Source organism: Martes martes (assembly GCF_963455335.1).
Source record: "Martes martes genome assembly, chromosome: 1".
Classification (NCBI taxonomy): Eukaryota; Metazoa; Chordata; class Mammalia; order Carnivora; family Mustelidae; genus Martes; species Martes martes.
Genome location: NC_137888.1, coordinates 198,453,870 through 198,477,292, shown reverse-complemented (window position 1 = coordinate 198,477,292; position 23,423 = coordinate 198,453,870). Strand labels below are relative to the sequence as shown.

The following is a 23,423-nucleotide window of genomic DNA, read 5'->3' as shown; positions in this document are numbered from 1 at the left end:
AAAAATAAAATAAAATAAAAAAATAAAGTAGCTAGGAGCTTGGTGCTTGAGTGGCTCAACGGGTTAAGCGACTGCTTTAGGCTCAAGTCAGGATTGCAGGATCCTGCAACTGCGCCCCACATCAGGCTCCCTCCTGAGCCCGTTTGTGCTCCCTCCTCTCCTGCTCCTCCTGTTTGTGCTCTTGGGCTCTCTGTCAAATAAATAAAATCTTTTTTTTTTTTTAAGATTTTATTTATTTATTTGACAGACAGAGATCACAAGTAGGCAGAGAGGCAGGCAGAGAGAGAGGAGGAAGCAGGCTCCCCGCTGAGCAGAGAGCCCGATGTGGGGCTCGATCCCAGGACTCTGAGATCATGACCTGAGCTGAAGGCAGAGGCTTAACCCACTGAGCCACCCAGGCGCCCCAAATAAATAAAATCTTAAAAAAACAAAACAACAAAAAAAATTTTCCCATACGTTTTAGAAATTTGTTTTAGGTACACCTGGTTGGGTCAGTTGGAAAAGTACGCGACTCTTGATCTCAGGATCATAAATTTGAGCCCCATGATGGATGTAGCCATTAGGTTAATAAATAAAACTTGAAAAAAATTGTTTTAGTGACTATGGTCAGGATGCAGCATTAGTAAAACTGGAAAATTTAATTAATGAAAGCTGTAACTTCTAAAGAATAATCCTAAAAGATAAATGAAGTGTGCATATAGCAAGTACATGAAAAGTACATGCTTCTGGCTTCATGACTGAACCCTCTTAAACTGCCATTCAACACACTAGTGTACATGAGAGGTAGCATGGGTTAGAAATTGTCCAAGAACACTTTAAGTTATAAAAGGTAATCTCAGCAGAAAATCTTCACCCCACCATCTACTTTTCTGTCTACCTTTGCATCTCTGCCACTACTATTTACTATTTACGGTTGCTTAAGAGTGGAACTAAATGACCCCAGAATCAAATAAAGGCAGAGTCCTTACTAACAACCCAAGAATGAATCAAGACAATTTGTGATTTATATTGTCTCATATTATCAAACTATTATTTATAATGTTAAGCAACATTTATAAAAATGATGGCATCTTAAAAAAAATGATGGCAAAAATCTTACGACATAAGTTCCAACATACTAACTCCTACAGTTAAACAAAAAGACAAGAAAATGCAAATACCAAACAAGTTGTGTTTATCCTAATTCAGTCAGGTGGCAGTAAAGAAATTCATGTAACTTGTTGCTTCCTACCAATAAAATCCTTGTCACTCTGAAAGCACATGTTCACTATATAAATACAATGATGTAGAAATACACAATTAAGAAAACTTTGAAACATAGTCTCCCCCCTTACAGGGGAGGCCATCAATCAAACCACTCTAATGGATTACACAAAGTACTTAAAGGAGAAATCAAGCCTTGTGGACAGCAATAGAGTACATACCCAGGGGTCCTGGGCTAGTTGTCTTCCTATGCCCAGTAACTGTGCTGAGCTAATCTTGCCATGGATCAAGAGATTAGGAAGCCGCATCTTCCAATTTATCAGCAAAGCCTACGAGCACTCCTCTACAATATATTGTGAATCCCTCCACTTCCACTGTTACCATTCTTGTCCAAGCCCCTATCCTGTCACTGGATTTAAAAAGCTCACAGGGGCACCTGGGTGGCTCAGTTGGTTGAGCGACTGCCTTCGGCTCAGGTCATGATCCTGGAGTCCCAGGATCGAGTCCCGCATCAGGCTCCCAGCTCCACGGGGAGTCTGCTTCTCCCCCTGAACTTCTCCCCTCTCACGCTCTCTCTCTGTCTCTCTCTCAAGTAAATAAATAAAATCTTGAAAAAAAAAAAAAAAAAAAAGCTCACAACAGGGGTGGCTTGGGTGGCACAGTCAGTTAAGCATCTGACTCTTGGTTTCAACTCGGGTTATGATTTCAGGGTCGTGAGACAGACACCCCTCTCCCCCCATACTGAGTTCAGTACAAAATCTGCTTGAGATTCTCTCTCCCCCTCCACACTAGAATGCACTCTCTCTCAAATAGCTAGCTTCCAACAGGTCTCCCTGCTTCCATTTTTGCCACCCTACAGTCTACTACTCTCCATACATCAGCTAGAAATGTAAAATCAGATATTATTACCATTCCCATAAAAACCCTTTAACAGCTTTCCAACACAATCTGAATAAACTGTAAATTCCCAGTTCCTACAAGATCTGGCCCCTGCCTATCGGTAAAAGTTTATTTCTTCCCACTCTTCCCACTTGCTCTTTAGGCTCCGGCCAGTCAAGTTTTCTTGCTGTTCCCTAAAAAAGGTAAGCCCAACCCTTACCTATCACCAGACTTCCCTACTAGAACAGTAATTCCAAAAGCAGGACTATTAATATTTTTATGATTACTAACACCTGATGTGCTTTCTACTTGAGAAAAGTAGGTAAGATTCAAAACCAATAGACTTTTTAGTTCCAAACCAACTGTTCATATTTTTAGGAATAAAGATATTGTAAAAGAAATAAACAAAAACCTTCTTGAGGATTGGGACCCTTTTTTTTTTTTTTCAATGTGAAACAGTTTATTTTCTTAAGTAAGCTCTATGCCCAAAGTGGGGCTTAAATTCATGACCCCAAGATCAAGAGATGCATCTACCAACTGAGCCAGCCAGGAACCCAGAGAGCAAGAACCCTTTTTGTTTTCTTCACATGTGTCCCAGAACAGCGTCTGACATACAGACATACATACATATATATATATATAATAGCTATTCAATAACTACTTGTTCAACAAATGAATGACAAAACCACAATCTAACTTGGCCATTCTTCTTACCATGCCAAGGAGGATTTCAAAGCCAACCAAAACCACTACCATTATATGCCTTCACTGGCAGATAGCCTATCTCACCAAAATATATTCATCCTCTTCACAGCTCACTTCTCCATACACAGAGTTCCCTCAGACCCAAAGAGAACAAGGAAAGCCGATCAAAAAGTACTAGGCCGGGCACCTGGGGGGCTCAGTGGGTTAAAGCCTCTGCCTTCTGCTCAGGTCATGATCCCAATCCAGCCCCACATCGGGCTCTCTGCTCAGCAGGGAGCATGCTTCCTCCTCTCTCTCTGCCTGTCTCTCTGCCTACTTGTGATCTCTGTCTGTCAAATAAATAAATAAAATCTTTAAAAAAAAATTTAAAAAGTACTAGGCCAAGATATTTATCATGGTATCAATTAAGATACTTCGATTTCCAGGTGGCTCAGTTAGTTAAGTGTCTTGTCTTTGGGTCAGGTGATGATCCCGGGGTCCTAGGATGGAGTTCTGCACTGGGCTCCTTGCTCAGCAGGGAGCCTGCTTCTTCCTCTACCTGCCATCCCCCTGCTCTCTCTCTCTCTCAATCTCTGATAAATAAAATCTTAAAAAAATAATAAATTAAAAAAAAGACACTCCTATGTCCTTTATTTGTAATTAGTTTAAATATCTACACAACCCCTGGATGGGCTTTTATACCAGCTATTAACATTGCTCCCAACTAAGCCAATATGTCTCCGACCCGTTAAGAGGGAAGATTGTCCTCTAATCTTCATTCTCTAGCTAGCTAATTGCTATTATTAGATAAACCTGAAGCACAAGTTCTGGATAAACTGTATGATAACCAGACTATAGAATAAAAAAAAAAAAACAAAAAACGAAAAACAGAAGGAGTAAAATGGGAATGGCCCAGAAGTAAGAGAGTATGTGTATAACACACGAGTCCATCTCCTCAGGAAATATATCTTCATCTAAAAAAGAAGTATCTTGGGAGGCCTGGGTGGCTCAGTAGGTTAAGCATCTACCTTCAGCTTAGGTCATGATTCCAGGGTTCCGGGATCAAGTCCCACACTGGGCTCCTTGCTCATTGGGGAGCCTACATCTCCCTCTGCCTGCCGCTCCCCCTGCTTGTGCTCTCTCACTCTCCCTGACAAAATAATCTTTTTTTTTTTTTTAAAGATTTTTATTTATTTATTTGACAGACAGATCACAAGCAGGCGGAGAGGCAGGCAGAGAGAGAGAGACAGAGACAGACAGGGAGGGGAGGAAGAAGCAGGCTCCCTGCCAAGCAGAGAGCCCGACACGGGACTCGATCCCAGAACCCTGAGATCACGACCTGAGCCAAAGGCAGAGGCTTTAACCCAGAGCCACCCAGGCGCCCCTCCCTGACAAAATAATCTTTTAATAAATAAATAAGAAAAAAAGAAATATCTTAGGGTGCCTGGGTGCTCAGTTGAGGTTTGACTCCTGGTTTCAGCTCAGGTCATCATCTTGGGGTTGTGGGATCAAAACCCGTGTTAGGTTCTGTGCTGGGCATGGAGCCTCCTTGGGGTTTTCTCTCTCCCTATGCCCTTCCTCCCCCCATCTTAAAAAAGAAAGAAAGAAAGATCACTTAGAAGTAAAAAGGGAAGTTAGAAGAGTACCGTATGGAGAGAGAAAAAAATAAGACCAAAGAGAAAAGGTACGGAATAAGATAAAGAATTCGAGATTGGTGAAGAGAATCATTAGCAGTAATTTAATCACATTTCCCTAGAACTTAACGTTTATATAATAATCTGTCTTCCATGGGAAAAAGGGAGTAAAAGAAGAGGTGTCTATTTACATACCTTACAAATGTGCTGCAAGACCCACGGCCTGTGCGGCAGAAGTTCTACAAGTGCCTTGAACTTCTCGGATGAAAGGCACTATAAAAATATAAAAATATCAGTAATTATGTCTATTCATTTGACAAGGGAAAAAAAAACAAAACACAGGGTGTAAGTAGGCTTGCCCAAAGCTCTGTGAAGTAACTTAGAATCCAGGAGAGAGAAAAAGTGTAGAATTTAATTTTTGATTGATATACCACCAAATAATCACATTTATACAAGTCGTAGCTTCCCTCAGTTAATAAAATGCTCACAATCAACATTATCTTGTGAATATTATAATACTGCCCTTTTAAAAGCAAAAATCAAAAGCAAATGAATCCTATGTAAATTAATTTTCCAACATATAATTTTCAAACACATAGCAAAGTTAAAAGAATCTTACAATGAACACATCTAATCCTACCTCCTAGACTACCATGAACATTTGAATAACTTGTTTTATCTTTTTTTTTTTTAAGATTTTGTTTATTTATTTGACAGACAGAGATCACAAGTAGGCAGAGAGGCAGGCAGAGAGAGGCAGGGAAGCAGGCTCCCTGCCCAGCAGTGAGCCTGATTCGGGGCTCGATCCCAGGACCCTGAGATCATGACCTGAGCTGAAGGCAGAGGCTTAACCCACTGAGCCACGCAGGCACCCCTGAATAACTTTTTTTTATCTTATTACACATTCTTCTTAATAAAGCATTGTAGAGAAATTACAGGCTGAAAGACAACTGTCAGAAAATCAATGGCTTCAAAAAATCAGGGTGAAGTCATCAGGTCAAGAAAAATAGTATTAGGAAATCTTTCTGATACTGTTGTCAGAAATGATCAATATTAGTTTAGTGCTGGGACGCCTGGGTGGCTCGGTTAAGCGTCTGTCTTCGGCTCAGGTCATGATCCCAGATCACCACATCACGCCCCTTGCTCAGCTGAGAGAGGCTGCTTCTCCCCTTGACTGCTCTGCCTAACACTCCCCCCTGCTTGTGCTCTCTGTCTCTGACAAACTAGTACTTTAAAAATATATATATATTAGTTTACTCTCTGAAGTCAGAATGGACTCAGATCTACTCCTACTCTTGGAGAGTGATCCTAGTTATTTAATATCAGATCCTATCATTCTTCTGCTAACGAACATCTAATGAGGGGTGCCTGGGTGGGTGGCTCAGTTGGTTAAATATCTGCCTTCGGCTCTGCTCAAGTCATGATCCCAGAGTCCTGGGATCAAGCCCTGCATCAAACTGGGCTCTCTGCTCAGCCGGGAGCCTGCTTCTCCCTCTCCCTGCCACTCCCTCTGCTTGTGTACTCTCTCTCTCAAATAAATAAAATCTGAAAAGAAAAGAAAAAACAAAAAACAAAAAACAATGGTTTCTCCTTTCAGAACAAACCCAAAGAACTTCCCGTATCTTAAAGGCCCTGCATGATCTGGTCCCTACCCACCTCTCTAATTTCATTTTACCTTCCACTTCTCCATTTACTCCACTCCAAACATTTCAGTTGTTTATGTTCTCCTCCTTCTCTTCACTTGAATAGTGAGACACTATTATAAACATGCTTAAACATATTTCCTTTATCCACCCTCTTCATTAAAGGAAAAAAAACTCAATCTGGGATAAACTGGCTGCAATATAACAGAGTTTATCTCATATTTTGGCCATTATTAACTATAAAATGTTAACTAGGATCATCTGGAGGAAGCACCAATAAATTCAGACCAACATCCAGAATGAGCAGCTTCAATGCCTATCTGATTTTCTGTCACATGACTACCATAATTATGAGTATATAAAGCCTTCACTTAATATTATAGCACCACAGATTAAAAATGAGTCATTTGAAATAGAAACACTTGAAATAGGAATTTCACAGTAATTACTAACTTTAAACTATCTTGGAAATTTTAATTTATTAATCTCATAAGTACTTAACAGTGAGCATATTCCCAAAGAGCACAGTATAGTAAGACACATTAACACATGTTTAAAATTTAGTTACATTAAAGTGTAGGTGCAGGCCAACTAAGTTCCACTGGCCAGAGATAAAGGATAAACTGAGTGGTACATGAAGGTAAAATAACTTTTAGGTAACTTTTACAAGTACAAATATATGTGATTAAAATCCAGTGATTACATACCATTTATCATTATCACTAGTGCAATTAAACCCAAAGTGCTGTCCATACAAGCTCAGCACACCCAAATTAGTTCTCTTTAGAAGTTGAAGTATCAGTCTTTCTTCTGACAGAGTTAACATAAATCTCTCAGCTCTAGACAACTAAGAAGTCCCAAAGCAGCAACTCCTCCTCCTGTCACTGCTTGAACTATACTCCATGGACAGGAAACACCTCAAGATCTACCTGTTTTCACTCTCCTAATAAGAATCAGACTATGAGAACACTCCAACAAACTACCACCACACGCACAGGAAACTACTTACTTGATATGTGCAGTTTCTCTCCATCCCACCTCAAATCAACAGGCAAAAGAGCCCTCAGTCACATGATAACATCTTGGCCTGACCTAATTAGTTGGATTTGGAACAGGGGAGTCTGGGCCTCCTGTTGGAAGAAGTTGTTCCCTCAAGAAGACCCAAACACCCAGGGGCCCCTGGCTGGTGCAGTCACTTACACATCTGATCCTTGGCTTCAGCTCGGATCATGATCTCGGGGTCCTGGGATCAGACCCAAGTTGGCCCCAAGCTCAGGGAGGAGTCTGCTAGGCTTCTCTCTCCCTCAACCCTTCCCCACACTCACACTCACTCTTTCTCAAATGGATAAATCAATCTTAAAACAAAAAACCAAACACCTAAAACTACAACTAGGCAACCAAGGACCCTACATATTCATTTATGTATTTCAATCAACTGCTGCAGGACCATTCAGTTTCAGGGAGAAGTTGTGAAGCTAAAGAACTGAAATTTGTTTAGAAAATGATTTTTTCAAACTCTCACAACAAATACAAAATCAGTAATACGTAAAAGAAGAAAACACTAGAAATAAGTTAAGTTCTGAATTTTACCTAACTCTAAGCAAGCTGTTTGAGAGTACAAAGAGAATACCTTAAAAAGAAAATAGTTCTGGCCTGCACCTGACTAGACAAATGATCTTAGGTAATTTACTAAGTCTCTGGGACTCAACTTCCTCATCTGCAAATGGGGCTGGCCCACATAAGCCCTGAAAATTCCTTTTGGGCCTAAAATTCTGGATCTATGAAAAAGTTGGTGGATTCCTATTCTCTTCTTCCCTCCAGCACCAATTTTTATGAGAACAGAAGCCATAACTCTAGGACTAGACTCCGACTTAAAGCAAGTTTTCTTCTATTTTGTTACGTCCCCAAGAGCCACCACTGCTCTACAAAAGTAGATGCAACTACTCTCCAGACAATTTATCAAAAGAGATCTTTAAATAAGTTATCCTTCACAATGAGAAATTAGTCTTGTACTTCCAGGCCAAACAATGTCACTTGTGTCCAATGCTCATGCCAGTATCTCCACCAACTTAGCCATATCTAAAGTGATAATCATGAAATAGTATATACACGTTACACATCTGGGTATCTGACACTAAATGACTGAAAAACTCTCACCACATATAGCATTTTTAAGAAAAAATTTTAAGTATTTTTTCCCTTCAAATCTGGCAGAGAGAACTATGATCTGACCGCACACCTGCAAGAAACATTTACTTCAAAGACAAACTTAAAAACACAAAGAGAAGGAAACAAGTCACCAATATTGGTAAAAATTTTAAATCAGGACCATTAAAAAACACAAGTGAAACCAACTCTGAGGCCCCAAAAATGCCAATTTTCCACCATAAACTATTAAACACTGTTTTGACCAAATCGATTTGAGTGCAAACAGTGCTATTTAATAAAGACGGCTTGTAACTGGGTTCAATCGGTAACTACGGACAGCTGTTTAGGTGATTCCTATCAAAGTACTAACTTAATACTAAGCAAAATTGCAAATTAATACTCTATTTCGATGTAGCACAGTTTAAATCATGAAAAAAAAATGTTTTCAACTGGAAAATTCCCTTTTCAATACCCCAGAATCCTAACCCGTAAGATCTCAACACTACCTTACTTACACATCTCTGGGAATACTTCATTTAAAAAGAAAATCTACCCAATACATAACTGGTCTTCACCCTGTATAAAACGGTGATTCATGTTTCACGTTCAATGTAAAAAGCCAAGATGGAGTTGTAAAGAGTTTCTTTCCCATTTCAACTCCCCACAGCCACGCGCGCTTCGCCGGCGCCGGCAGTACGGCGCGGTCTCCTGGCCCGGCTCGAAGCCCCCGCCCTGCCCGGCACAGCCTTGAGAGAGGAAGAGACGGGGACCGCGGGCGGGCGGCTAGGGCTCCACCAGGCCTGGCCGGGCGGGGGAAGGGGCGCAGGAGGCCGCGGGGCGCGCTTCCGGGGACTGCGCGGGCGGGGCCGCCGCTTTGGGGAGCGGGGCCCGGGCCGGGGCAGGGGCTGGGGCCCTGGGGCAGCCGGCTGCGAGCAGCAGGTGGGGCGCGGCCTCGGCGGGGCGGCGGGCGGGCGGCCGGAAGAGTGCCGGGCGGGCCCGGGGCGCCGCGGCGCCAAGAGGGAACCCTCTCGCTCACCTTAGGCGACGACTCGCAGTCCGGTCTCTCTGCGCCAAGGACGCCTGTCCGCGAGTCTCAAGCTCGGAGACGGGCGGGTGGTTAAGGAGACGGCAGCACACTAACGAGAGAACCGACGGAGGACGGCGGGCGGCGGGCGGGGAGCACGGAGCGCGAGCAAGCGAGGGCGGTCGGCGGCGGGAGGGCGGGGAAGCGACGTGCGCGCCCCCGCGTGCTAGCGGGCTCGAGCCAGGCCCAGTCGCGGCCTCGCGCACGCGCGCGCACTCACAGCTCAGCCACGATTGCTCAGGAGCGCGTCCACGCCCTAAAAGCAAGGCGCTTAACCAATCACTGCAGCCACGTGGGGCATCACGGGAACTCCGGGGCTATAAAAGACCTGGTTGCTATTTTATGCTCTCCGACTCACTCATCTTTTAAGTAAGCAGGGTGGGGCTAGTGCGCGTGCGCGGTTTTAGTACTCCTCCCCAAACTGCCAACTCTTCGCGCAAGCGAAGTAGGCGCCCCTTGCCTGCTTTACGCGTGCGCACTAACGGGCCTGGCCCCGGAAAACCAGACGCCTGCGCAGTGGGGAGTACAATGACAGTCCCCGGGGTGGGGCATGGGCCAGTCATGGCGGAGCCTTGGTTTGGGGAGTCTTTGCAGGCTCTGCCGACCACTGTGCTGGGCGCGCTGGGCACCCTGGGCAGCGAGTTCCTGCGGGAGTGGGAGGCGCAGGACATGCGCGTGACTCTCTTCAAGCTGCTGCTACTGTGGTTGGTGTTAAGTCTCCTGGGCATCCAGCTGGCGTGGGGGTTCTACGGGAGCACGGTGACAGGGCTGTATCACCGCCCAGGTGAGGCTCCCCACCCCCACCGGGCCTTACCATTGGGCTCTCCAGAACCCCCTAGACTACCACTGGTCCCCTAAGAACCTTATCACAACTTAACGCTGTACCCCGACCCATTGCCAACATGCCATTCCATGCCAGAAACCGCGGTACACCCATCACATTGTAACTGTTCCCTTGAACCGCCATCAGACAATACTCCTAGTCCCTTTAGGGCTCCCACGAGACTCCACCAGACAACACCACTGGCCTCTAACCTCACCTGGGCTGATACCTGCTCAGATCCCCACCCCCAGCCTGCTGCAGCTCTGGATGTGTTCCTGCCCCCAGGTCTGGGCGGCCAGAATGGATCCACACCTGATGGCTCCACGCATTTCACTTCGTGGTGAGTACATCGGTGCCCATGGCAACCCCATACTTGGCAGGCAGAGGACACACCTGTGCTGGGAACAGGGACAGGGGCGGGAAGTTCTCAGGGCAGGAGTCCACCACTTTAGTGGCTTTTACAGCTAGCTCCAAGGCCTGTAAGTAGAGCTCAGGCTTTGAGTGGCACCAGTTTGTGAACAGCCCATCAGTAGGCCGTTCAGCAACCTGTGAGGCTGGTAGTGATCTCAGAGATGAAGTGGCAAGTCTGTTGGGTTCCACTCTGCTGCAGGCCCCTCAATTAGGAAGATAGGAGCCTCTGTCCTTATTGCATTATCCTTATTGCACTGACTGGCCTCATCAGGGTCAGCCTTGTCATCTGTAAAACATCAAATCACTAATCAGAGCATTCATTCAACTAATCTCTGAGCTCCTACCATATGACAGCGGCCACACTAGGTCCAAAGAACAAGGACAAACCAGGCCTTGTTTACAGGGGGAGCCAGAGATTTCAAAGGGAGGGCAGCAAAAAAAAAATTAATAAATAATAAAAAATAAAAGGGAAAAGCAGAAGAGCAGGGGGTGAGGGCAGTCAGAGTTTTCTTCCAAAACAGACAGCTAAGCTGAGGGCAAAGGCTGGGGAGTGGTTAAGTGTACCAGGCCAAGAATGGATAGATAGCACAAGAGCCAGGGCAAGAACGAGCGTGTCATACTGGAAGACTAGACAAGGCTGGGACACTGTAGCTCAAACGTGAAGGGACCATGAAACCCTATCCTAAATCTCCGGAAGCTACTGAAAGACTCAGCAAGGCTATGGCCTGATCAGATTTGTCTTTATAAATGCCAATAAATGGGGTCCAATAGAGAAGGCATGAGTCTAGTTAAGAGGCCTGCCACTGCCCAGGTCCTGGGCAACTGGGGAAAGACAGGACCACCACGATAAGGCAAGGAACTAGGAGGAAGAACGTGTCAGAGGAGAAAGGTGGGGGACCCAATGTGGGATAAGGGAACTCAGTAGAGTGGTCTAGGTTGTAGTGTGGCCTTACCGAGCCCCCCTCAGCCACTAAAGGGCTAGAAAGAGCCAATTAGGGACTGTCGGGCTGCCTGTGGAATAACCCCTCTCTTCTCTCCATCATTTTTAGGGAAACAACAGCAAATGAACCTCTCAAAACCCACAGAGAATAAGGGAAGGCAGCAGAGGGATCTCCAGGGACATCACCGGGTCTGCTGGTTCCCACACTGGGTTCTGCTGCTACCCAGACCCAAGAGACAACGGCAGGGAGATCAGGGTTGGGGGCAGGGAGTACCCCAGTGCTTGCAGGCCTGGGCCTCTACTGCCCTTGGCCTTGCCTCCAGCAGGCCCAGGCATTGGGCCAGTAAAGTTTGCCTCTACCCTGATCTGGGTGCCTTAAGGAGAAGGCATGCTCCTCCCTCCTCTCTCAGGGGTCAGCTCAGGAGAAGCGTCTGGTTTGGGGAGGCCAATAGTCCATTTTCTGCTGTGGCTTGTACTTGTCCCTTCCCATCCCCCTGGGATGTGACCCCATAGAAATTTGTCCTGAGAGGAAACCTGAGGTTGACCATCTCTGGAATTTGTAAGGGAAGCCTGTTTTCCCCTAAGCTCTAGGTTTCTTGAATTTGTTTTTGCTTTGTTGGCAGGGAGCCAAGGAGTTCTGGACTACACATGGCCTTATTCTCTATTGTTACTTAGCTGGCCATTCCAGTGTAGGGCAGGGGGAGCTGGCGCTGCCCGGTCTTGGAGGCACCAAACATGCACCTCCCTGGCCCATCCAGATCTTTCCAGGTGTGAGTCAGGCTATGGAAATGGTCTCTTCCTGGATATCAACTCATTCATAGTCCTCTCAGTCCTTGTTGGCAAGCTGGGTGCCTGAAAGAGGCTGAGCCTCGAGGGGTGACCTTCCACCCCCACTGCTTGAAGTGCCCATGGGGTCATACCCTGCCCCCTCCCAGGGAGATACTAAGCAGTTAAGGAGAAGTGGTCCTGTGCCACTGTGCCCCACAGCTTCATTGCTTCCCATCTTGAGTCAAAGGAGCTTCATTCTAAGAAGCCACAGGCTCAGCTCCTCCACGTGAGCACCATCTCAGCCCCCAAGAACCCTCAACCGGAAAGAGCCACAGGCCTGCCACCTACACAGTGGACATGGGGAGCTTCCAAAGGTGTGGGTGGCACAATGCAGTTTCTGAAAGCAGTGTATCGCTAGAACTGCCTCCTTTCCTGAAGGCCACACTCCCACCAGCTTCTGCTGGGCCACCAGCTAACTCAGTGTCCCGCCGCCTCCTTTCTCTATTAGAGGTCACATTTCTATCTGGCAGCCTTTGGCTAGGCCACTTTGGCAGCAGAGGTGCACTGGACGTAGGCCGACACTGAACTGGTGTATGTGGACCTACTCGGGAGCTACCTCCTGGCTGGTTAGGATGACTGTTTTGCAGCCCCAGCCCTACCCATTGATACCACCTCACAGAATCAGGGCCTCACGTTTCACCCGGTTTCACTGAGGATGTGGCTTATTAAACATGGAAGTGCACTGGCTGTGTGATTATTCAGACAGGACAAGGGTGTGCATGCACAGGGGAAACTAGAGCGGAAACAGTGGGGGCTACTGCCCCTCGTTGCCCAGGATGCAACGATTTGCAGAGGTGGAGAGGCTCAGCTCCCTGGAGGAGCAGTGGTGAGTGCCTGACAGGGAGGGGCACTATCCTCATTAGTTTTTCTAAACGCGCTCCTCTCAGAGGGAACCCACTCTGAGCCTGCCTCAGGCAAGCAGGCACTGGGCTGGCACCCCAGGAACCATGTGGCCAAAGGACAATGAAGCTAGAGACTAGCAAGCAAGAAGAAAAGGAAGCTCATTTAATGTTTTTTTGTTTGTTTGTTTTGGGGTTTTTTTGTTTTTTTTTTTAAGTCAGGGGAATCCAGTAATGGGCCCTGGGGGCAAAGGTCAGCCAGGGTAAGTCAAGTCTAGGAGGAGGCCCTGCCTGTCCTACAACAGCCCTGGGGCTCAGGACAGGTGGTGAGCCCGGCATGGTTTGCTACTGGGCAGCAGGCTGGGCTAACTTGGGAATGTAGAAGAGTGAGTCTGTGCCTCCTCAGCTGTCCCCGAGTTTACACAGGCACAGCAGCCCTACAGGGCCAACCCTCAGTGAGTCAGGAATCATTCCTACCCAGGGAGAGGCAGCAGTTTGCATTCATGGAAAGTAAACTGAAGAAGATGGCCGGCACTACCCAATGTAAAAACCCCTCTGCAGCGTGAGAAACCGTGGTGAGGTAGGTTGGGCAGGTTCTATCCCCTCCCTAAATCTCAGCCTCTGCTCCACAGCCAGCACCTGGCAGAGTGGAAGGGAGAGATGCCAGAAGGCTTCCCGTAACCCTCCGGGAGGCAGACAAGAATGGGGTCAGTGGGGGCACAGGCTAACATTGCATGAGCTGGTCCCTTGCTCAGAAATGGGGTCTTGAAGTTGGAGAGGCACACGGGGGTAGGACTGGTGGGATGGGCCCCCTCCCCCAGACAACCAGAATAAACCTCCACCCCAGTGTATTCAGCCTCAGCTTCATGACTAACCCTTACAGAATGTCCTCCAAGTCCAGACTCCTATATGGGAGAGGCCCTGCCCCAAGCCACTTTCACTTGAGGGTATAGTAATTTGTGGTCACAAAGGGCATCTTGCTGACCATGGCCACTTGCTGCTTCCGCCGCACCTCTACCAGCAGCGGGGTCCCTGGCCGGCTATACTCACTGGGCACATAACCCATGGCCACATTCTTCTTCAGGCAGGGAGAGGGGCAGCCACTGGTCACAGTACCTGTGTGAGCAGAGGCCGTATGTCAGCATCACCATGCCAGTCCAATGCCCACCCTCCTGGGGAAGGAACAAGGGCTCTCCAACTTCCCTGGTCCACCTACCAATCACAGTGCCCTCTGTATTCAGTATGGAGCTGTGTGCCCGCATTGGCGCCCCCTCGCACATTAACCCCACACGTCTCCGCTGCACCTTGCCCTTCAGCTGAGCAACAATGACCGAGGCTCCAGGGAAGTCCATGGCGGCTCGGCGGCGCTTCCCTGAAGCATGACACACCAGGATTAAGCCACAGTCCATAGACCCCTGGCCACAGGAGGTCCTCCTTACAGGGACCCCAAAGTGACATCCATCCAGCAGTGAGACCCCTTTGCTCAGGCTCCCCCAAGTCCCATTCCTCCCTGCCGTGCAGTCAGCCATCCACGTCCTGTCCCCAGGTCTTAGAGGCTGTGCTGCCCACCTCAGCCTGCTGAAGATCCTCAGCGTGTAATGGGCAAAGGCACAGTGGCACCTTCAGAGAAAGGAGGCTTAGGGAGGCTGAGTCACAGGCTCCAGGGTACACAGCCTTGGGAGCAATCATGGGCTGGCCACACCAGCCTCCAGGATTCTATCCCTGAGTGCCAGCCCAACTCACCCAATGTCCAGCTGAGGCTGCCTTCCACAGGCGTGGTGTGGTCATCGATGTCATTCCCATACAGGCAGAGGCCTGCCTCCAGGCGCAGGCTGTCCCGGGCCGCCAGTCCAGCCAGCTTCACCTCTGGGTTTTCCAGCAGAGCTGTTGCCAGGCGGACTGCTGCCACCGCTGGCACCGAGATCTGCATGAGACACCATACAGCAGATGGGCCACGGCTCCAGAGTCCTGTCCCCTGCACTACCCTACACCCACTTCTTGACCTACCTCCACGCCGTCCTCTCCTGTGTAGCCGCAGCGGGTTACACGGCAGCCGGACACACCAAACACCTCCATCACAGCACTGGTCATGAAGGGCAATTTCCTCAGGTCCTCTGCTACGCCGGCCTGCAACACCTGCGCCGCTGTGGGGCCTGGGCCCAAGGAACCAGTGACCCAGAGTCCAGGTCCCTGTTTCCCTTCGAAGCTGGACCACAGCCTTTACTCAGGGGCCAGAATAAGCCCTGAGCAAGTCCTACTAAGGGCTCAAGGTGGGAGAAGATGCTCCTGCCCACAGCCCCTGAGCCTCACAGCACATGGAGGGAAGGCCTAATTCCAAACTTAGAATTATGGCCCACAAATAGCACACCACCCACACCTTCCTTCTGGAATGGCCCCTGTGCTGAGCAGTCAAAAAAGCCAGCGAGGCAAAGGTCGGCTCCAACCCCAGCCTGGCCTGCTCACCTTGCAGGGCTAGCAAGGCATTCTCCACCACCTCCAGGCTCACGTCCCTGCCCGCATTCTGAAACTCTCTGACCTTGTCCTGAAAGGAAAGACACAAAGACAGCATCAGCTTCTGGGACCGCTTACTGAGCACCTATGGCGGGCTGGGAGCTGAAAAGCTGGGCAGAGTAGGCTGGTTCCCATCTTACAAGCTTATATAACTAAGTGGTAGGAATGACCCAAGCCCGGGTCTGCCCGTGTTCACATCGGGCTAGGGCCTTCACCTTCACCAGAGGATGCTCACCTGGGAGCCGTGGCCAGTCTATTCTGGACAGCAAGGATGCTGCTCTGTGAGCAAAGAAGACGGGGTACCTAGAAACAGAGGGGCTGTACCTGCATGAGAGCCAAGTCCTTGTCCCAGCAGCCAGCGTTGGACACCACATACAGGTAGCCCTCAGAGGTGCTGGTCACAATCAAGTCATCTAAAATGCCTCCAGCCTCATTGGTAAACAGCGACAGTGTCCCCTAGTGCCAAAGTGGAACATCTTTGCCTCCAAGTCCAGGAGGCCCAGGTCAAGTATGAGTCACACTCACTCCTGGGCGCACAAAGCCACCACCAATTCGTGAACCCTCAGGCAAAGGGCTGGGAGGGGAGGAGGGGCAAGGAGGAAGGCTAGGTAAGCCCAGACCCTTGCCCAGCCCAGGATTTGGATCCTCATGCACCGACAAAGTTTTTTTACCCCTTCCCCATCTTGGGAGACCTCCCTGATCTGGTGGGACCTCTGCACTTCTCCCCACTCAGTACTGAGAGCCCCATTTTCACACTTAATCCAGGGCATCTAGGACTCGCTGCTTCATCACACCCAGACCTGAGACAATTCAGTCCATGCCCCAAACCCCAAAACGGAGACTTCAAAGTCCATCTTGATACCATGAGTGCCGCAGCAATATGCCAAAATACCGTGAGGCCGGCCTCACAAGCCTCCCCACTGAATGGATGGAGCCTGAGGTTGAGAGATCACATGAATCACCTGGGGATCTTGTTAAAACACAGGTTCTGATTCAGCAGGTCTGGAGCAGGGCCTGAGAGTGTATTCCTAAGAAGCTCTTGGTGATGGTGAGGCTGCTAATTTAGAGGGTACCTTTGCACTGCAAGGCGTTTGACAGCATGGAAGGCTACAAAACAGGACATAAACCTGGATTTCTGGCTTCCCAGCCTGATCTGGTAAGGATGGAATAAGCCCCGTTCCTGTAGATAACTGGACATCTGGACATACCCAGGGACCCCATTGCCCAAGACCACAAGCCCTGGGAAGCTGTGTCTGGACATCTGGACATACCCAGGGACCCCATCGCCCAAGACCACAAGCCCTGGGAAGCTGTGTCTGAGTCACTGCTGTACCCCCACACCTCCCATTTGCAGGCTCAAGACTAAGAACACCCACTGAGCAGAAATACAAGAGAAGAGGGGCCCACCTGGTTTGGCCTTAACTCTGCAATATCTCCAACCACTAGACTCTCCATCAGCTTCACTCGGTCACAACCAAGTATCTTGGTCTGGGAAAGAGATCAAAAACCTCATGTCACTGGGCAAGGACTGCCCACAGTCCCGTCCAACGCAGCCAAAATGCCTGAGCAGTCCTTTGACTCTGCAGGTGGCAGAGCCCCACCTGACTCCCCCACATCCCCCAACACAGGAGAGGGTGCAATGGAGGAGGTTAGGGAACTTGAAAGGGCCCAGCACCATCCTGAATAACCCCTCTAACCCCTCTTCCAAACCAACACCCAGGAGAGTCGATGGGAATGGGTGCCAGCCCTGGGGAACCCTGGACACAGAGGCACGCCACTGAGTGGGAGCAGGCTGAAGAGATTAAAGAAGAGACAACCAAGAGACCCTCTGAGTTAATTTCCTGGGGCCACAGTCTATGACACCGGAGACCTCCACCTCTCCTGCGAGGATGGTGGCCCTTGGAATCCGACTCCCCACAAAGCTGAGGGTTGCTCCACTGTAGATGGGGAGGAAGCCCTGACTGGGCAGCCGGCGTGCTCCCCCGGCTCACCTGCAGCATGTGGGACACGTCAAAGAGCGAGCAGTGTCGGCGTGTGTGCAGGTGTGAGTCAACGTGGCTGTCCCGGTATTGCACAGGCAGACTCCAGCCTGCAAACGCCACCATCTTCCCGCCATGAGCCAGGTGGAAGTCATAGAGTGGTGTCCTGCGGAGTACGTCCTGCGGGTGGCTGGGTTCAGGGCCACCAGTGTCCCGACCTCCACCCTCCTCCCTCCCCCACCTCCTAAACTGGCACCCTCCCCCGGCACCCTCAATCCCACCTGTGCGAAACTGAACGGACGGCCCAGGACTGACGGGAGCGCCTGCAGCCGCAAGCCCAGATGGGCCACCATGCTCACTGCCCGCTGCATTGTTGCCCGCAACTGGTGAGGCCGGCACACAGAGGCCACCACGCTGCCAAGCACGCTGGGAGATGTAGTCCCAGCTCTGCTTGGACAGGTCGCTCTCCCACAAAGGGGATCAGAAGGGGCGGGCAGCCCCAAAGGCAGGCCGCCCCAAGGGCAGGCGGGGCTTTCAGGCAGTGCGCAGGGACTCAAAGCTGTAGGGAAAGAGCCCCAGGCACTTGTAGTTGATCTTCCAAGGCCGATTAGGCTGTCCAAACCAGTTAAACTGCTCAGAGAGCTGGGGGCTAGGCCTCCCCTTGCGGACAGCCCTGCCTCCAAAAGGTCAAAGTTCTATAAAGGGCCAAAAGGCCTGAATTGCATATTCAGGACAAGAGGAGTGTAGGGTCAAATGGGAGGAGGGGTGGGGGTGGAGAGGACGCACGAGGGTGGAGCTAGCCTGGCAGGCTGAGCACCTCTGCAATCCGGCCTCTAGTGAGGGTCTCCAGCTTTCCCACTGGGAAGACACAGGCAGCCCCCAGTCATGCATTCCACAAGTATTTATTGATCTTGCTGCACATTAGGGCCTGTGCTGGGTATCAATGAAGTGCAGTCCCTGCCACCAACCCCAGGGACCTCCCCACACTCTTATACACTGTATCTCCAGGGACCTCCCCCCCCACTCTCTTAGACACACACACACACACATTCTCTCAATCTCACACATACACTCTCTCTGAGGGCTGCTACTCCCTGAGCATAGGACTGTGGTCATCACCCTCTAAGTAAATGACCCTGCAGGCAACACCTGCAAGAATTCTGGTAAGGGCAGAGAGTGGCCACCAGAAGGGGTCTGACCTTCCTCCAGAAAGCTGTTAAGCCACACAAATGTCCAACCTTCCAGGTCTAGCACAAGTTACAGTACTGCTGCATCATAGCCCCTGGGGGCAAAGACAGGAAAAAATGGAAAAGGAAGTTTTTCTCGTAAGGGCAGCTTGCCTTATTCAGCAGCAGGCATGGGGTTGTAGCAGACCTCAGCCTCTTAAAAGACACCAGTGACAGTGCTCACCTGGACCCACGCCCTACCAAGGCTGATCTTTTATCATAGAGAATGATTCCTGGAAGCGGGTAGCTAGGAGAATGGACAAGGATGTGCTTTGGGCACAAAGGTCACAGAACCCATTCTCAGACTTCGGCATGGCCGGAGGCATCTGCCCAGCTTGGATAGGCAGGCCCATGTGGACACACATCGAGGAGCCAGCTCAGAGACCAAGGGGTTCAGGCTGCCCAAATCTCCAGCTTTGCTCCCTAGGCAGGCAGGAGTGAAGACGGGAAATTTCTTCTTAGGGGCATAACACAAAGGGAAAGAAGACCACTAGAGGGCACAGAAGGAAGAAATGGGCTCCTGTTTTTTCCCTCGTTTCCAAACTGAGTGAGTGTAAAGGCTGTAGCAGCCTTCCAGCAATAGTGAGAGCACGCTTAGTAGGTCAACCCAACCCAGTGCACTCAGGGTGAAGCAGCAGGCAGGAGACTGGAGTGTGCATGTTGGCAGGAGGAGCAGAGGACACAAGGGGAATCTTAGTAAGTAGAACTGAAGTGTTTTTAGGGTAGTAAAAGGAGTTTCAGGTCGCAGTCGGATGAGGACAGAGTACACCCCTGCCGAGAGCTCATGCTGAAGCAACACAGTGAGCCCCCAGAAATCTTGAATCTGTGAACATGGCCCAGACCCAGTGGACATGCAGGCAACACTCGGAATGCACAGGGAAAGCACTTCAGCCTCTGGTGGCCCAAACCGGGTCTGGGTGGGCACAGAAGACCAACGTCTTGGCTAACAGCCACGGTTCAAGTGTAGGAGAGCAAGTTCAGATCGTAACAGCCATCCACCTGCAACATAAAAGACCATGAGATCTGACCCACTCAGGGCAACGGGAACGAAGCAGAGGGAAGCGATCACTCACATCAAAGCGGCCGATCCTCGTGGAGGTGTGAGTGGCCCGGATCATCTCTGTCAGCGCCCACATCTGCTGCACCTCGGAGGATACCCTGCTGGGATCTGGGAGACCCTGCTCCAGAAGGAGGGGTCAGTGGCCATGGGTATCTCCCCAGCAGTGCCCTTAAAGCTCCAGAGAGGCCAAGTTGGGCTATACGGCCCACCAAGGGAGACCAGAAACATTCCCAGATGACTTGTGAAACATGAGGTTGGGACCCAATGTGTGGGAGGCTGCCCAGCCCCACTCAGAGATGCCTCAAAGCCTATGGACCACCCAAGAGGAAGATGGCACAGAGTGAATGAAGGGCCCTGGGTCCAGCCTCAGATTCTTGTAGAAAGAGGCCCACCTGGGCCTGTGCTGGACACAAGAGCTTTGCACACGTGGTTCTGACCCACGATGAGGGCTTACCTCAATGAGGGGAGCAGGCTGCTCACAAGGCATTGGGTGGGAGAGCCACTTGGGGAAGGTCATGGAGGGGCTCTGCAAAGCAAAGGCATACTCCCCTGAAGGAGACAGAGTGGAAAAGCCCAAAGACCAGATTCCCAGGTCCTCAGAGAAGACAGAAGGGCACCTGAGCCTCAGATACTGAGAAAACCCTGTTTAGAGGTCCATGAGGTCCAAGGGGCCATCAGACTCCTAAGACCTTAGAGACTACTTAAGCTTTTCTGCTATGCAGGAGGCCCCAGTATCTCCCAGTACCTGAAGGCTCGAGCTCTGAGAGAGGCAGGCGGCCTCAAAAGTTCAGGGGTATGAGGACATGACCTCTCCTCTCACCCTTAGCTTCCAGTATTCCCTCCTGGCTAATTTCCTTCTGAGTCTTGTTGTCCACTCCCAGCCCCACACCCAGGTCTCCTAGCCATAGCTAAGAGCCTTCTAGGGAAAGGGCCAACCAACAGCTCTGAGCTGGTCACTTACCTTTGGTCCCTGCTGGTAAATCTGCAGTTCCTCCACTGTGAAAGACACCCACAGTGGTGATGGCTGTCGCAGAATCAGGCGCAGCTCCAGTACTCTGGCCATGTCACACAGCATCTGACATAGATACACACACACACACACACACACAAGGACCCAGCAAGGGCCGAGCTCACTGCCCAAGAGCCTCCCAACCAGCAATGAGCCAAGATGCTGCCTCCCCAGGCCTTTAGAAAGGAAAAAAAAAACAGTAATCCCTCCAAGGTGCAAGCCCCGGCCAGCCTTGCCTCCCCTCTTCCCTCCAGGTATCCTGGCCCAATCCCCAATCCCCCTGTGAGCCCTCCTCTGGACTTTCCCAGCCATGCTGAGTCCCAGCTGACCTGGTGCTTAAACAATGATATATACTCCTGGGCTCCCTCCTCACTGTGTGGGTCGGGCATGAGGCAGTAGTCCCGCAGGCAGGTCACCCATTTGGCCGGGGTGTGCGTTGAGGTGTGCTGGCGAACACGGATGCTCAGAAAGGCTGTGTAGTAATTCTTAAACATGATCTCCTGTAACTAGAGCACACACAACCCACCATGACAAATCAGACCCAGGCCCTGGGCCTGAGAGGCTCAAACATACCATCTTCTCCCCGCCTTAGGAATGTATTCTTTCACCAATCTAACGATTTCAACAAACATCCACTGGGGCCCAAAGACAATTTCACTTTCCTAGAAGAGCTCACAGTCCAAAAGAGCAGGTCATGCAAATAATCAATGACCGCAAATCTTCTCACAGGTCTAAGATGCTGCCAGAACCCTAACTCTGGAGGAGGCAGAAAAACGTACAGATGAGGCCTCAAGAAGGAGGAGTTCACCAAGTGGACTGGAAAAGAGAGAGCGTAAAAGTAACATAAGCAAATGGGCACCAAAGGTTGAGGAAACCTGGCCCACTCCTGAAACCACAGTGATTCAGTCTGACTACAGCAATCCTCATCACTGCACATTCATCAGAGTCACCCAAATAAGTTGTTGTTTTTACTATAGATGTACAGGCTCCACCCCAGACCTACTGAATCAATATTTACAGGGTTGGGCCCTATAGTGAAGTTTCGCAGCTTATGGTAAGGAACAGCTTGGAAGAGGACCACACACCACAGGACAAAGTGCTTGGGGTCAAAAGGCAGGCAGGGCACAAATAGCTCCAAGCCATTAGAAAGTGGACTCTGTCCTCTGTGCTGAGGTCTTGTAGTGTCAGTCACTCAGCCAGCAGATGTGGACCGGCAACTGAAGACTGGAAACTGGAAGACTGGAAACGGGATCATTGGGATGATCCCGATGAGGAATGCGCTTTACCTGACCTCCAGCAGGGACTGTAGGGAACGCGCAAGAGGCAGGTTTTGGGGTAACGCTTTGTCTAATGATCCCCACCCCAGTGGCCAGGAACAAAATGATCTTTCACCTCTCTCTGGTTCACAATTGCATTTCCAGCATCATCCTACTTCCTTGGCACTTCTACGCTTTTCTACGCTTGCCCTGTTCTGGACCTCGGGGAGAGATGTTGAAGAGGGCAGGACAGAAAACGGCAGTCTCGTAAGTATGTGTTAACTGAAGTAATAAATAAATGGTCAACCGATTTGCAAGGGCCAGGACACTGCAGAGGCTTTCGGTAAAAAATTAAATGCCTGGAACACGCCCGAGTTCCCAGGTTAGCCCCGCCCAGGAGCCCCGGTCGCGCCCACGGGGATTGCTCACCTCGAAGGGCGCGACGCTGGGGAAGGTGACATCGATGACCAGCACACCAGGCCGGCCTTGGGAGGTTCGCACGTCGCCCACCTGCAGGGCCACGGTGCCTTTCACATGGCAGGGCACCGACACGCGGGACATACTTTCAGCTGCCTCGACCAAGCCCAATTGCCGCTCCTGGCCCCCGCAGTAACTGGCCCTTCCCGGCGTCCCCAGCAAAGCCCCCAAGAACTACAACTCCCGGAGAGGCTCGCGCTGGGTCAGCCCAGCCAATTACTGACGCTCTGGGCCGTCCGGGAGTCGGAAGTGCTTGAGGAAGTGCTCCTTCAGCCAATCATGGCGCGAGCCTTCGAGAGCGGTGGGCCCTGCCCAGAAACGTCCGAGACTAACCGAATGGAAGAGATCCTGGCCGGTCCTCCGCGGGCCAAATCTTGCGCGGTTAGTACCTTTGTGCAGGGCGGTGGTTGGTTAAACCATATAAGAGCACTAATGAGCATAGGGCCCGGCAGACATTGATTGCAAAAATAGGTGTGAACACTCCTCCCCCTTTTTAATGGACAAAGGATTTGAACAGATAATTCACAAAAGAATATAAATAGCGAAAAACACATGAAAAGATGCTTGATATGATTACTCATCAGGGACGTTCGAATCAGAACTCCCACAACCCCATCGAACAGGTTAAAATTAAAGACTGGCAAGAATTTGGAGTGCTTGGAACCTTAATCCCTTGATAATTTCCAGCCATTTTGAAAAAGTTTGGCATTTCTTTAAAAACTAAATTCATGCCTAGGGGCGCCTGGGTGGCTCAGTGGGTTAAGCCTCTGCCTTCGGCTCAGGTCATGA

The 23,423-nt window shown here is 49.9% G+C and overlaps 4 protein-coding genes across 6 annotated transcripts in view; 1 reads left to right on the top strand and 3 right to left on the bottom strand.

The window, feature by feature from the left end:
* The window catches only part of RHOA (ras homolog family member A), a 57,170-nt gene extending 47,660 nt beyond the window's left edge, over window positions 1-9,510 (bottom strand). Inside the window, exons 1-2 of the mRNA XM_080807620.1 lie at window positions 9,228-9,510; window positions 4,596-4,673 (exon numbers count right to left, since the gene is read on the bottom strand). The gene's annotated coding sequence lies outside the window, so the exon portion shown is untranslated. The remainder of the gene's footprint in view (window positions 1-4,595; window positions 4,674-9,227) is intronic.
* A 112-nt stretch (window positions 9,511-9,622) lies between these two features.
* TCTA (T cell leukemia translocation altered) lies at window positions 9,623-13,966 on the top strand. 2 transcript variants are annotated; one of them, XM_080807602.1, is made up of 3 exons: window positions 9,623-10,059; window positions 10,384-10,438; window positions 11,559-13,966. In XM_080807602.1, the coding sequence occupies exons 1-3, from the start codon at window positions 9,804-9,806 to the stop codon at window positions 11,599-11,601; spliced, it is 354 nt and encodes a 117-aa protein (XP_080663728.1). In that variant the 5' UTR covers window positions 9,623-9,803; the 3' UTR covers window positions 11,602-13,966. The 2 variants fall into 2 exon arrangements, with proteins under 2 accessions (XP_080663728.1, XP_080663727.1); XM_080807601.1 differs by having other exon boundaries at window positions 9,688-10,059; window positions 10,336-10,438.
* AMT (aminomethyltransferase) lies at window positions 13,261-18,476 on the bottom strand. Of its 2 annotated transcripts, none has more exons than XM_080807564.1 (9): window positions 17,888-18,476; window positions 17,619-17,786; window positions 17,035-17,115; window positions 15,952-16,083; window positions 15,580-15,658; window positions 15,124-15,269; window positions 14,860-15,040; window positions 14,333-14,488; window positions 13,261-14,232 (listed from the first exon to the last, which is right to left on the bottom strand). In XM_080807564.1, the coding sequence occupies exons 1-9, from the start codon at window positions 17,975-17,977 to the stop codon at window positions 14,054-14,056; spliced, it is 1,212 nt and encodes a 403-aa protein (XP_080663690.1). In that variant the 5' UTR covers window positions 17,978-18,476; the 3' UTR covers window positions 13,261-14,053. The 2 variants fall into 2 exon arrangements, with proteins under 2 accessions (XP_080663690.1, XP_080663691.1); XM_080807565.1 differs by having other exon boundaries at window positions 17,619-17,772; window positions 17,888-18,001.
* Window positions 18,477-18,490: 14 nt separating this feature from the next.
* On the bottom strand, window positions 18,491-23,154 carry NICN1 (nicolin 1, tubulin polyglutamylase complex subunit). Its single transcript, XM_080807584.1, has 6 exons — window positions 22,587-23,154; window positions 21,231-21,407; window positions 20,854-20,967; window positions 20,347-20,418; window positions 19,906-20,010; window positions 18,491-19,831 (listed from the first exon to the last, which is right to left on the bottom strand). Exons 1-6 carry the CDS (start codon window positions 22,716-22,718, stop codon window positions 19,790-19,792), a joined length of 642 nt encoding a protein of 213 aa, XP_080663710.1. The 5' UTR covers window positions 22,719-23,154; the 3' UTR covers window positions 18,491-19,789.
* Between the last annotated feature and the right edge of the window lie 269 nt (window positions 23,155-23,423).